Source organism: Lethenteron reissneri, chromosome 20, assembly GCF_015708825.2.
Source record: "Lethenteron reissneri isolate LAM-NWPU_2019-01 chromosome 20, ASM1570882v1, whole genome shotgun sequence".
NCBI classification, from domain to species: Eukaryota; Metazoa; Chordata; class Hyperoartia; order Petromyzontiformes; family Petromyzontidae; genus Lethenteron; species Lethenteron reissneri.
In genome coordinates, this window is record NC_083798.1 from 9,807,740 (window position 1) to 9,821,164 (window position 13,425).

The 13,425-nt window shown below is 55.9% G+C and overlaps 1 protein-coding gene across 1 annotated transcript in view; it reads right to left on the reverse strand.

The window, feature by feature from the left end:
• The window catches only part of LOC133344719 (gamma-aminobutyric acid type B receptor subunit 2-like), a 50,422-nt gene extending 42,849 nt beyond the window's left edge, over window positions 1–7,573 (reverse strand). Inside the window, exons 1-2 of the mRNA XM_061554817.1 lie at window positions 7,495–7,573; window positions 6,341–6,893 (exon numbers count right to left, since the gene is read on the reverse strand). Coding sequence (XP_061410801.1) covers window positions 6,341–6,619 — 279 coding nt within the window. The 5' untranslated portion in view covers window positions 6,620–6,893; window positions 7,495–7,573. The remainder of the gene's footprint in view (window positions 1–6,340; window positions 6,894–7,494) is intronic.
• Window positions 7,574–13,425: the final 5,852 nt, after the last annotated feature.

The following is a 13,425-nucleotide window of genomic DNA, read 5'->3' on the forward strand; positions in this document are numbered from 1 at the left end:
TTGGCTCTATGAACAAGAACGAAAAGCCACTACGATGTAGAGGCATAGTTTATTTATTTTGCAAAGGTTACACAAAAACGGCGAAATGTTATTTTCGGTGCCAACCGAAACCGCCGTCACTAACGTTCACAGAGCAATCACGCGATGCTGTTTGTCCAACTCCTCCGACTCACGATGTCACACTTCACATTGAACACCGTGCCAAATGCATGTTTAGTGGACACTTCATTTGACGACTGAGCCGACGGCCGTTGCGGACAATCTGGTATCCCCAGCTCGGTGCCACCCTCCGAGAGAGTCCTCGGTCGTCTCGCACGAGCTCATCTTGCACTCTCGAAAGATGCCCCGATCCAACACAAAGCATGCGTATTGTGACATCCGCACGCCGCTCTCCTCGCAGACGCGAGCACGGCAAATCCGGACTGTCAAAACCCGCGCTCAGTTGTACGCGCACTCTAAAGCAAGCTCCCTGGCATGAATAAAGAAGCGCAGATCGTGGGTGCCCATCTCCCCAGCTGGAGAAAATAAGCCTTTGTTTCGCATGGCACGTGAATATTTTAAGCGCAGTCGTACGACTGCGGCGAGAGTGTTTTTGAGATGATTAATGCAGGGAGATTGCTTTTGAGGTCAGTCTAGCCACTGGTTTTTATAGGCATTCCCACCCCAGACCTCTGCATCGCGCATTATTAACGATGCCCCAACGCGCCATCGCTGCTCCCCCGCCCGCCGCTTTCTGAGCGAGTTCACGCGAAACGGCACCCGCACAATCGCAGCCTCCGCGAGGAGCTCCGCTCCCGTTCGGCGCTAATTACTAATTACTCAACAGCCTCATTTCCACCGCCTGCCGCGGGGACACTCACAAAAAGGTGCCCTCCCGAAAGGTCTCCCAAAGAACTAAAGTCAGAGGTCACGCCGCGATCCTTTGAAAGTGAATGCAGCGGGAAATGGCGGGGGGCGGAGGGCGGGTGGAAGGAGTGCGAGGGAGTTGGCTGTAGAAAAACAAAGCCACTTTCAGAAGGCGCGCCTAGCTCCAGACTCCCAGGGGCTGCGCTGAGACGACAGCAACAAAGTTCGAGCCTCCGACAACACCACGAGCGCTGTGGGGCGCCCCGTGCCCGGTTTATAACAACCGCCCCAACGCCTCTCGGATGCCGGACACGAGGCCGCCGCCGCCGCTAATGATCCACGCAGAGCGCGGGGATTGAACGTCGCACGGGATGAGGGGCAGGACACGTGGAGAGGAAGGCGCTCCTCCGGCCGTAGCCGTGGCGCGCTCTGCACGCAAGCCCCTTGTCTCGGGTCGGCGAGCCCTGGGTTCGATCTGCCCACGCAGCTGATGGGACAACACTCGAACCCGCATCCACTGCACAAGCCGTGGCAGATGCGGACACCTGATGCACGAGTCTACACTCAAAAACTCTCCAGTGGCGACTGTGGTCACCCAGAACAGACCGTACAACGTACAATGACGCAATGCCCGGTCCACAGATACGAAGGAGGCATCACGGCGACGATACACGACTCGACTACTCGTGACGCGGTTACCTGGGCTTGACCACCTGAATGTGACATTGTAAGTCGCTGCTCTGCATCTCCATCATCCGTACAAAAGAATAAGAAGCGATGATTGTCCAATTTTGTGACACGTGACGGAGCTCGGCTCGCTTTACATACGCAACGTGCGGTGTGTCGCCGCTCTCCGCATGCCGCGTACACGTTTAATTTCCCAGGAAGCCCAATAGGGACAGCAGGTAATTGCTGGGATGTAATTGACTCCGGGCAGCGAGGCCTCCATCAATTAAGCTCGGCACCATCTGGCCTATTGAGGAGAGCGCCTGCTTGAAGGCAGGATCCAGCACTCTCTGACCGCAGACGCAGTTTAACCCGAATCGCGCTCAGTTCTGCCGCGCGCGTTCACAACCGCCCCGGCGCGGCTGCGTGTGGCAGAAACGAGCCCATCAACTTATGGACGCATCATGCGTGAATGCGTGCACGGGGCACATTTAGAGAATGGCAACCAATGGCGGGAGATTAACAACCAATGGAAAGCGCCGATTCCCTAAAGCGCCGCGCGTGTCTCAAACCCGTGCTGCAATCTTCGTCTGAAACCCATTCTCACACCCACGAAAGGGGTCACGGTCAGGGTCAGGGTTATGACTGGCCTTGGGTTGGCGCTAAGAGCGTGGGTTAGAATCGCTCCTCCTCTCGATTCCTGCCGCGAAACTCGTGTCTCATGGGCACGCACACGCCCAGCGCATCCTTGGTTGGCCGCGACCCGCCTTCTTCACGTTCCTGGATTCTTGCAAATATCGCCAGTCAATTCCATCGCCTCATGAAGCCCCCATCCCCCCAGCCCCAAAGCGCAGAGTTTCACCAATAGCTCGAATAACCGACTGCATTATTGATACGCTTGCTGTATTAGTCGTTGTACCCCTTGCGGCTTTAAATATCTTCGAACAAGAAGTGCTTCGAGACGCACGCAAACTGTGGCAGCAGAAGAAGAAGCGGAGGAGGAGTGTGCGTTTGACGGCGCGGCGATAGGCACGAGGGGAAGCGTGCGAGCGAGCACGTTACGCGCACGATGTGCAAATAAAATATAGAACGAGGAGGCAGGCAGAGGGGACGAAAACAAAAATCAATCAAATGCAAGTGAGGAGGAGGAGGTCTTAAGTCAGGATTTAAGCAGTGGGGGTGGTGACAGGCTGACAGTAAAGCCATTGCTCTTCTCCGTGTTGGTGGTGGCGGTGGTTGTGGATCAGCAACCACTAATAAACTAAAATACACTTACATTTTTTTTTATTTTACCAGGTAAGGCCCACTGAGCTATATAGCTCTTTTCAGAAGCGATCTGGCCACAAATGACAGGTCAACGATGTGGCTTATCATGTAGAAATGAAAAGCAGCCACATTCTCTAAACGCGTGTTTATAAACGTGGAGGGAAAAACCGGAGGATCTGGAGAAAAATCCATGCGACCCCGGGAATAGGAAGGTGCAAACTCCAAATATACAGGCGTCAGGGTCGGGATCGAATCCGCGATCTGTATGTATGTATGTACTGCGTGTTTTACTTCTTTCACACCATACGTCGCCTACCGTGCTAATCAGTTGCGGGGGTAGGACCAACTAAACACAAAAAGCAGTTGTAAAGACATTAGTTTCTCAATCTAGATTTAAAAGTGTATCGCTTAAGTGGCTTCATAATATCGGAAGGAAGAGCGTTCCAGACGGCCGCAGAAGTGCATCTGAAAGCGTGCGATGCAGTGACCGTTGGTTAGCTTAAAGCTGCTGCGAGGATGACCGGAGTGTGTCTGTACACCAGGCGAGGTATCCAACATCTCGCCACCGTGGCGCCCTGAACATCTGCAGACTAACTAATGGCTCCACGGGCATAGCACGCTCAGAGAAGGGTGAGGGGAGATGAGGTCAGAGCGAGAACACGCGAGCGAGGCCATGGCACGATTGTGTAATTTTTCATGACTGCTTATTGGATGCTATCATGAAACATGGAATCGTTACTTTCGCAGGACCTCCAATAACACGGGCATCTCCAAATAATTAAAATCAGTCAAGCTTCAGAGACCCAAGGTCAAGGGTCAGAGTGATCCTTGATGTGCAGCCAGCTGGGAAGGAACTTCACATGAATGCTTGCAATATTGTAACGTGGCCCCGCTAATCTCCAGCAGATGCATCCACGTGAACCATTGCTACTACGCAGGTGCAAGTGCAGTGGTAATTGGAATACGATGTTGCTTTGGCAAAGGTGAATCATACGGGCCGCGTGATGTCCCCTGGTGCTCGGTCTCGCCGTCCCGGCAGAGGCGCCGTTGGCAGATGGGGCAGGTCATAGCCTGCTTGCGTCCGGGCTGGGGAATAGGGGACAGGATGTGTGTATTCTTGGTGCCTTGTTGTTGTAGTTGTTGTGGTTGGTGCTAGTGGTTGAGCGGGAGGGGGAGCGCGCTCAGGTGAAAGACTCGGGCAGTGGATACCGCCACACGCCCCCTGTTGGAGTCGGGGAGACGCGGGGGGTGGGAGGGGGGTATTGGGTGCTCTGTGCGCTGCCACGGTTCCTCATTCCCCAGGTCCCCGCGTGTCAGCTCACAGGCGGTGTCGCCAGGTGTCGCGTCGCCTGGCGCGTTGTACCACGAATGAATGACACCTCGTCATGCTGCAGCTGTGATTTGGAGTCATCGAGTGTCACCGCTTCCCCGGCGGCTCTCCCCCGAGGCGCCCGTTTTAGTCGTTTTCTCGCTGTGACCCCTCGAGCCTCCCACAACCCACTGCCGACACCCGCGAGTGTCAGGGACATGGCCCCTTAGAGGCGCCTGGCCCCGGAATAGCGTGGACCAGTGATCCCTTATGCAGGCATCATCACCCTGGATTTATTGTTAACCAGGTCTCCTTGACAAACACACTTCTGGTATCACTAGGTTATTATAATGTTAAATGATAATGATAATTCATTATAATGGTAATTAATGATAATGACAATTGAGTGATTTATCAATTCACTGATGGATGAAGGCCGCCTTGTGGAATATCGGCCATGGAGATTTCTTGACCATACTTCACCACGCTGGTGAGTCCGGGTGAACGGGGAGCGGCGGGGCAGCGGAGGGGGTGGGGATGCTCAGGACCCGAATCGAACTTAGGTCGCCGGATGCACAGTGCAGGAGGTGCTCCATTCACTGCGCCATCGCTCCCCGAGCTCTCGCCTGAGCATCGAGGCGGCTACACTGGGCCCCGACACGAGTGTCACGCACGGACAAATGAAATGCATATTAACTATGGCGAGGATGATAACAGTCATAATATAGCACCAGATGAAAGGCGAACCCCAAAACAAAAATTGACAAAGCACAGATGGAGGCTGAGCACGAGCGGCTTTGAAGCCTCGTCCTGAGAGAGGGGCGCGCACGACTCGGCGTTCCGCGTCACCCCCCCACTACCACCCCACCACCACCCCTCCCTCATCACCCCTCCCCCCACAGCCTCGCATTAACTAAAGTTAATTGGACTGCCCGGGGGGGTGGTGGTGGAGAAGAGACCGGCGCGCGCTGATAAGCAGGCCACCTCGGACCGCACGCACCTTCTCGAGTCGGCTCCATCCCACTCCACCTTTTGCCCTGTGCCCGAATCCCCGCCCCACGGCAAAAGCGACGTACATACAACAATTATTATTATTATTATTTCACCAGCTGGAACAAATTAATCGATCCCAGCCAAATCCCTTAATAGCTACGGCGAGGCGAGGCCAAGAGGCGAGCGCGGAGGCAGGAGAGAAGTAATCAATCAGTCAATCAATCAGTCAGTCAATCAATCAATCAGTCAGCCAATCGTCATTGCCTACTCACGATCGCCCCCTCCACCAGTCACCGGCGCTAAGGAGCCCTGCGGCTCCACAGCCCTGAGGCTCCTTGGCGCCGCTATCGCTCGGGTGGGGGGGGGGTCCCTTGGTCCGCAGCCTCTCGTCGTGCTCACGCGTTCGGTGTCAGACGCGCGCGCATCACGGACCCTGTCCCGAGACTAAGACTCGCTGCCTTTCTCTTCGCCTACGACAGTCTATGTCTCTTTGCAACACTCGCTATCTATTCGTCTTATGTAATGTATCACACACACACACACCCTCCCGTGATGGACGGCCGCCACTATTTTGTAGAGCGTTTCGAGATGCGGATCCCCCAAACCCGTGTGGATCCCCTTCCCCGTGGAGACGGGCCCCTATGATCGAGGAGGGGATTGTTCTGAAAGAAGTTGTCGATGCGCGCGACACGTGGATGGGACGGACACGTCGGGGGAGTTGCTGGGAGGGCGCGCGGAGCGGTACGAAACGAGGGGAGGCGGCTCGGGCAAGCGGGGGCCTCGGTCCCCGTTCTCACGAGTTCGAGGAGGCAGCGGCTCCCAGCAGGGTTCGTCCCATGCCCACTACTCACCTGCAGCGCCCCCCCCCCCCCTCCTCCATCCACCGCCCGCGTCTTCCTTTATTATTCAGTGACTCGTCCGCGGGCTCGGACCCTCCGGGTTTAAATGCGCTCTGATTCAATGTCGAGCATTGTCCAACTCCGACGCAAGGTGCGCATATCGTGCGCTGCGTTGATGTTGCGGGGGCGACCCTACTCAGGGTACGAAGCGTACATAAATCGCGCGCACATACGTAAAATATGCCGCATATGAGGATCGACGCACGCACGCACACTCAGAGAGCGCACAGAGCACGGCGACGTGAAACCATGCCCGAGACAATCGACGACTATCGCCGTGATCTGCGAGCACGGGGCGAGTACGCGAGGACCAAGTAGTGCGAGAATAAAAAAAGTACCGGCAATGGACCGAAGAGAATACCTCTGTATCGTACCACTTGAGGCCGAGGCGGTAGCCGGGCAGCAGGAACGCGTCCTGGTTCACGTGGCGCACGGCGAGCGTGACGGCGGGCAGCACCACCTGCCCGATGTCGTCGCCCGTCTCCGCCGTCACGCCCAGGGGCATGAGGCCCATGACCGCCAGCTCGGTGCGTTCCGCGGTTTCCCCTCGGGCTCCCGGCGGCCCCGCAGCCAGCCACAGCAGCCACACGAGCAGCGGCCACGGGGGGCGAGGCGTCCCGGTCGCGCCGTGCGCACCCATAGCCCGGCGCGCTCTGTGCGGGGGCGAGCGCCGTGCGAGCGCCGCGCGCTCCCGATGAGAATGCGGTGACGGCGGCGGACGGCCTCGCCTAGCTCCTTTTGCCGGCGACCCTAGGATCGCCGCCGTTTCTGTCAGCTTCGAGGACTCTGCGCCGAACGTACATCCTGGACATACCAGGCGAGTGGCCGGCCCGCCGGCTGCAGGAGGGTGGAGGAGGAGGAGGAGGAGAGTCGCCTCCCACGGGCCGCCCCGCCTCTGCGCTCCTTCTTCCTGCCTGAGCGGCACGGCGAGGCGCGCACGTTGACACACGCATACACGCACTCGCACACACACACACGCACACACACACACACGCACTCACACACGTTCACACACGCACTCACACGCACGCACACACACTCGCACACACACACACTCGCATACACGCACACACGCTCACACACGCACGCACACACGCACTCACACACACACACACACGCACAAACGCACACACACCCGCTCACACACACACACACGTACACACACACCCACACGCACTCACACACACACACGCGCGCGTACAAAAGCGCACGCACGGGGGATGCCGCACACCCGACTACACCGTCCGCCGGTCGGGCTGCTCGCACCTTGCGTAATCGAGACGCAATGCGCGCGAGTCGGGAGGGAATGTGCAATGGTTCGCTCCCCGCTTCGCCCGGGCTTCATGCAGACCCCAGATGCCCGCCCTCCTCTTGTCGACGCCGCGACCTTTCCCCACCACCTCCCTCCCCTTCCAGTCCCTCCCCTCCTACCACCCTCGCAACACGCGCCTCGCCGCTGCTGGCACGAACGCGCTCGCGAAAGAACACCGCTGCGCTCGCGCGTTCCACGCTCACCGCGGAAGGCTCTTCGCAACGACGGCGACTTCGGCCCTGCTCTGAGATGCCCGTGTAGCGGCTCCGTGCCGGCAGCCGTGGGCGCGGATGGGGGCGGGGGGTGACCGTCAGGTGAGCTCCGGGGGGTGGCGGGGAGGGGGTGAGGCGCTCCACGCCCCCCCGGGCGGCGGGGGGGAGGCAATTTCGTAGGTACAGTCGGTCACGTGGGGACAGCCTCTTCTTTTTAACGGCGATGCCAATAAATCAATGAAGCCGCCTTCGTCATTACTACAGATGCAGAAAACACATCTTAATTTTCAATAAATGCATTTTGAATGAACCTCATTCTCCCCGTGTGTGTGTGTTTGTCGCGGTAGTGGTAAGAATGATACAAGCTTCCTTTGCCAAGGCACTTAAGCCGTACATTCGGCAAAGCGCACGTGCGGCAGATGCGTTTCTTTCTAAATTCGCGGAAACCGAATTGGAGGCGCGTCTGAATGTGCGACACGTGGTGGTGGTGGTGATGATGATGATGATTATTGTGATGATGCGTGGAACTTCGTGCGCGGAGGTGCGGCGACAGATGGAACACGCACCTCCGATTAGCACGGTTGGCGACCTACGCCACGTATGGCGCGAAAGAAGTTGAACACACATGCATGCAGGCTTACGCACGAGACGGCGATAATCAAGATGATTATGATAAGAGTTGATGAGGACGATCGATCAAGATTCGAAATACATCAGCACGCGCTCTCTGTGCTGCCTCGGAGTCGTCGTTTCTCAGCATCGACGTCCCGTCAGCCGCGCTACGCCGTGTCGCGCGAGAATGCGCAAACATGCCACGGTCACGGAGACACGCGCGACCACCGGGCCGATCGCGCCCGGCGCGCAATGATGGCACTAAGTGGACGCGATGGAAGACGCTCACTCATCCGCGGAAACGCCGTCTTTCATTAATTATTCCATAATTTATTCAGATTTATATATATATAAAACAAACTTCCCCCCACCACTCCCGGGGCCTCTGGCGAGGAGGCGATGGATGGGCTGGGGGAGGAGTGAATGCAGCGGCCAAACCCGCACAGCGGCACGCGAGCGCCAACACTCGCGCAGAGCTGGGTATCGGCGAGTGCCGGGACGTGACCGAGATGAAAACGCGACGGGTGGAGGGCTCGAAGCATACCCCGACTTGTGGGGGAAGGGGATGGGGGGAAGGGGATGGGGGGAAGGGGATGGGGGGAAGGGGATGGGGGAAGGGGATGGGGCAGGAGGCGAGACGGGGGCGCGAGGGCGCGGGGACCCCCTCCTGAGCCACTCCGTCAAAGCTGAGCCACACTCGCGTGTAGGAACAGCTCCGCCGCGGCTGAAACTGAAAATGCCTCCATAGTTGTTTTGTTCATTTAAATAAACATGCAACCGGCTAGTGCTCATCACACTTCACAGGCAGCCACCGTCGGCGCGAGATTCCTCCTTCTGCCGACTCACTTGGGCACTGGGGGCCACTAGGATCCACGTGAGCATCCTCATTCCTCTTCCGACCACTCCGTCGTGACTCATTGAGATTCTGGTCACTGCTGGCAGTGGCGTAGTAACCTTAGGTGATCACTCCCTGGACACGGCTCGCGGATGCCGATCTGCAGCGCTCACAAGAACAAAAAAAATAATGCCACGTGACTCACACGTGGACACGGAGCCCACGGGGCTCGCGTGAACACAAATCCGCTGTGCTCACGTCTGAACCCCAAATTCACGGGGTACACTTGAACGACACATTTTCGCAGGGCTACAGTGGAATTAATAAAAACATCACAGCAGGGCCGTCTCGGTGTATTTAGACATCGCGAGACGCGCACCGCGTGCGCATGAGGCACCCAAGACGCTGCACGGACTCTCCCCACTCGGAATGAGCCACGTCCACACCTCCCCTGGGTACCCCCCGGAAAGGCTTCGCCTTGAGCCCAGTGCAGCTTCGTTATCCTGACGGCAGGCGGCGATGTGGCCCTGCGTGTGGTGAATGTGGGGGGGGGGCGGTCGTGGAGCGGTTCAACGGGCTTGCGCTACGAACCCGAACCACCCGAGATCGATTCCCGCCAACACCAGCGACGATTACTTGAACTGGTTCTGGGTCTCTCTAAGGTCTACTCCGCCTCAAATGAGTACCCGGTGCGGTGTGTAAACATTGTCACCGGGGAGACAAAGGTGGCCGGGCGTGTTGTCGGGCACTCGTGTGCCGTTCCGACCTTCTTAGGTGTTCGCTAACAGCACTTTCCCTAACAGTCTGTCAAAGGCTGTATGGGGAATCTTTGTATTTGTCTGTGCGTGAATGGGTGCGAGGGACAGGACGAGACCAGCCACACGCCTCATGCCCAGTCTTACGCGGCAGTCTCGATGGTCGCACCCATGTCACGTTTCCACAGCCACTGCGAACCGTGCAAGCACGGTTCTCGAACGGGGCTGGACTTGAGAGTTCGTGTTCTGGAAGCAGTCTTCCCGTATACCCGAGGCTGCCAAGTGGTCAGGACATGGCAGGGCGATACAGCGAAGTGATATGGGGTTTTTTTTTGTTCCGCGAAGTCCCAGGTTTTCTCCCACGTGAGAAACACTCTGAGAAAATGTGATTTGCCAAACATCAAAATGCAGAGTGATCTTGAGAAGAGCCCTGAAACTCAGGGAGGAGTGCATTGAGCGGCATTGACCAGTCATGCATAAACGAGTCATTAATTAGCCACAAATTATCACTTGCCCTTGCAGAATAATCGGAGGTCTGTGTGGGTTTTGGAAGCAGTGGTACAATGGTCCGAGAATTGCATGACGGATTCTTCATCTGATTCTTGAATCCTGGCCACGGATAACATCAGTGACACATTCTGTTTGAACATGTGCTGACCCTCTCCTAGGTCGACTCGGCCATAAATGAGTGCCTGCAGCGGTGCGTACACGTCGCTGCTGTGGTTACCGAAGCGATGAGGCGTGATCCTGAGCACGCCACCAACTTCGTGCGCCTTGATAACCCCCAAACAGCTGTTGACCACCGGAATCTACACGGTTACACGGGAGAATGTCGTGGTCCGTGTGTCCAATAGGGCTGGAGTCATCCATTCGGAGACCATCTCATTTCTCTAGAAGCGCTTTTTGTGTTGAGTGTGTTGGCCTTTCCCCACGCACCTCCCACGAGCACGATTGGCTACGCACTGTGCGAAAGAAGTTCAACGTAGACGCGTCTCCCATCACTGCATCATCTCGGAAGCCCGTAATGCGCGTGGCGATGTCCCAGGCCACGTGATGCGCCCACGGTGTGGCAGCGATACCGCGGCAACACGACGGTCTTCATATCATAGCCACGTGGACGCCTAGAGCAGCGTAGCAAACTGTTAAGCACTGCACGTTCGACTTAACAGAAAACCGTGTAACCTTGTCCCCCGTGGCACTCCCACTGACGTGACATTCACGGGCACCGCCGTCTCTCTTTCTCCCTCTCTCTCTCTGCGTGTCCCTTCTCGCTTACAATTGGGATTGTCCAACCATGCCGGACGCAGGCTACTCTTGATGAATAGGTCTTGAGACTCAGTGGGGTGTTCATGAACAAGAAACATTCTTGTTTGCACTCATCTGCCTTGAACAACAAAACAACCCCAGCGCTCTGCAGTACACGCCCTGCAGGAAGTCGCCTCCTATCCACTTGCCTCTCTTATTAGGAGATGCCACAATAAACATTTCTTCCGCACTGCAACTCGAAACTCTCACAGCCAGAGTCACCTGCTGCGCTGGCTCCGTGGCGTCCGATTCGAATCGTGCAGAGGGGAGGGGGGCGGGGGGTGGGGGTCCCCCAACCCCGCCAAAGAGACAATCGCCCAGGCGGCGATGGTGCCCTTGGCTCGGTGCGGTCAGATGAGACGTTGGCCGAATGTGGTCTTTTGTTCTTTGCGATGAATGCTGCAGTTGTGACCCCTCCACTCACCCATCCGCCCACTCCCACCATCAATTGCGCTTTGTCTTCAGTGACATTCGCACTCCCACTCCATCTTCGCCAAATGAAGTTCCTTCCACTATTGCGCGCCTCCGATGAGCACGGTTGGCCACCTACGGCGCGACGAAGGTCCAACTTACGCGCGCGCGTATACGCCTCATTGACAAACATTGTTCTCATTTCGGCCTTTGCATTATCTACGTGCGCTGTGTGTCCTGCGAGACGCAACAATTCCTTATTTGTTTTATTTATGTTATTACTTTTCTCTCTCGTACAGCGTTGCGAAATGAAATTGTGCATGAAGGACGACGCTCGATGAAATGTAATTATTGTTGTTTTAATAGCCACGGGCCGTTTTTACAGACATGCAAACAAAAATGTTGTTGGGTAACAGCATGTTGTTGTTGATGTACTTGTTGCGTAGATTTTTGACGACGCGCCTGTCTTCTTCTGCACGGGTTTTGAATGTTGGTCGCATGGCGTGCCCCCTGAGACCTCCCCGACAAGAGAGACACTTAACAACGAGCTCACGCCTGGCTTTAGTGAACTCGGGTTCATTGTCCTGCCCGCGATCCTCAGCTTCGGTGCCCGAGACTCTTAAATGACTCCGATGATTCGCGTACACGTGAATGAGCAGAATTATTCCTCCAGACCTAGGGGCCGTCAATAAATGACGTCACGCGATTTTATAATGATTTTTGACCCCCCCCCCCCCCTCGTCACACGGCGTCACAAAAAGTCAGACCCCCCCCTCAAATATGACGTTCAAAGCTCTGCCCCCCCCCCTCCCAAAAATAAAACATGCTTCAAATCTCTTTAAACTATTGTCATTGTAGTGCGTATTTAATGTACCGCTGCACTCTGATGTTGTAGGAGAAAACATTTATAAAAAAAAGTCTATTTAATTAATTGGAACGTGTTGTCTATATGAATTTAAAGTTACGCATTTTGATGTGACGTCACATTTCTCAACCCTTCCCCCCTTTGTCACACATCGTCACAAATGTATGACCCCCCCCTCCCAGGTGCGTGACGTCATTTTTGGACGGCCCCCTACTTCTGGAAACCCGGCATATATGTACCTAACCGCATGTACGAAATGTGCCGCACGGACATACCCGCGTGTTGCTGTTTGAATTTGACAAACGCAAGACGCCCCCTGCTGACACGAGACCGCAAGCACCCCCCACACCCTCCACCCCACCACACACAGTCAGCCGTTGCTTTCAATTCCCATCGCCTCCCACGAGCACCCACCCCACCACCTCCACGCGCTTTAGCACCACCCACAACGCCGCAGTTCCGAGTTTCATCTCTAAGATGCAGCACTGAGCCCACCCAAGGGACCAGGGAACGTATATGGGCGCCGCGTTGGGGGAGATGTTCACTACCTCGCCTGGTGTACAGGAGGTCGTGGGTTCGATCCCGACCCTGGCGACGCCTGCTGCTGTATATTTGGAGGTTGCATGTCCCCCTCTCTCCCCGTGGTCGCGTGGATTTTTTTCCTGGTCCTCTGTTTTTTCCCTCCACATTTAGAAACGTGCGTTTAGAGCACTGTACTGTATTTGGCTGCTATATATTTACACGTGATGATGATACGCCATTTCGTTGAGCTGTCATTTGTGGCCAGGGCGCTTCTGAAAAAGAGCTACATTGTTTAGTGAGCCTTACCTGGTAACATACTAAATAGTTTAGTTTATAGCTTTGGTATACGTGTTACACAAGCTCTCGCGTTACCTTATGCACGTGGTACCATCGTCGTATTCCATAAATACAACAATCAATAACTCAATGTTCTGTGAGAACATATACACACACAAACACCATTGCTTGTTAGGGGGGCTTCCACATCCGACCACTGAGAGAGCGGAGGATAGTTTCAAGGCTGCATCCGACAGTTAAAGCCACCGGCCACATTGATATTGCCACCTGCTGTGAGATGGTGGTGCGGGCGTGGAACTGGTGACCAACACTGTGCCCGT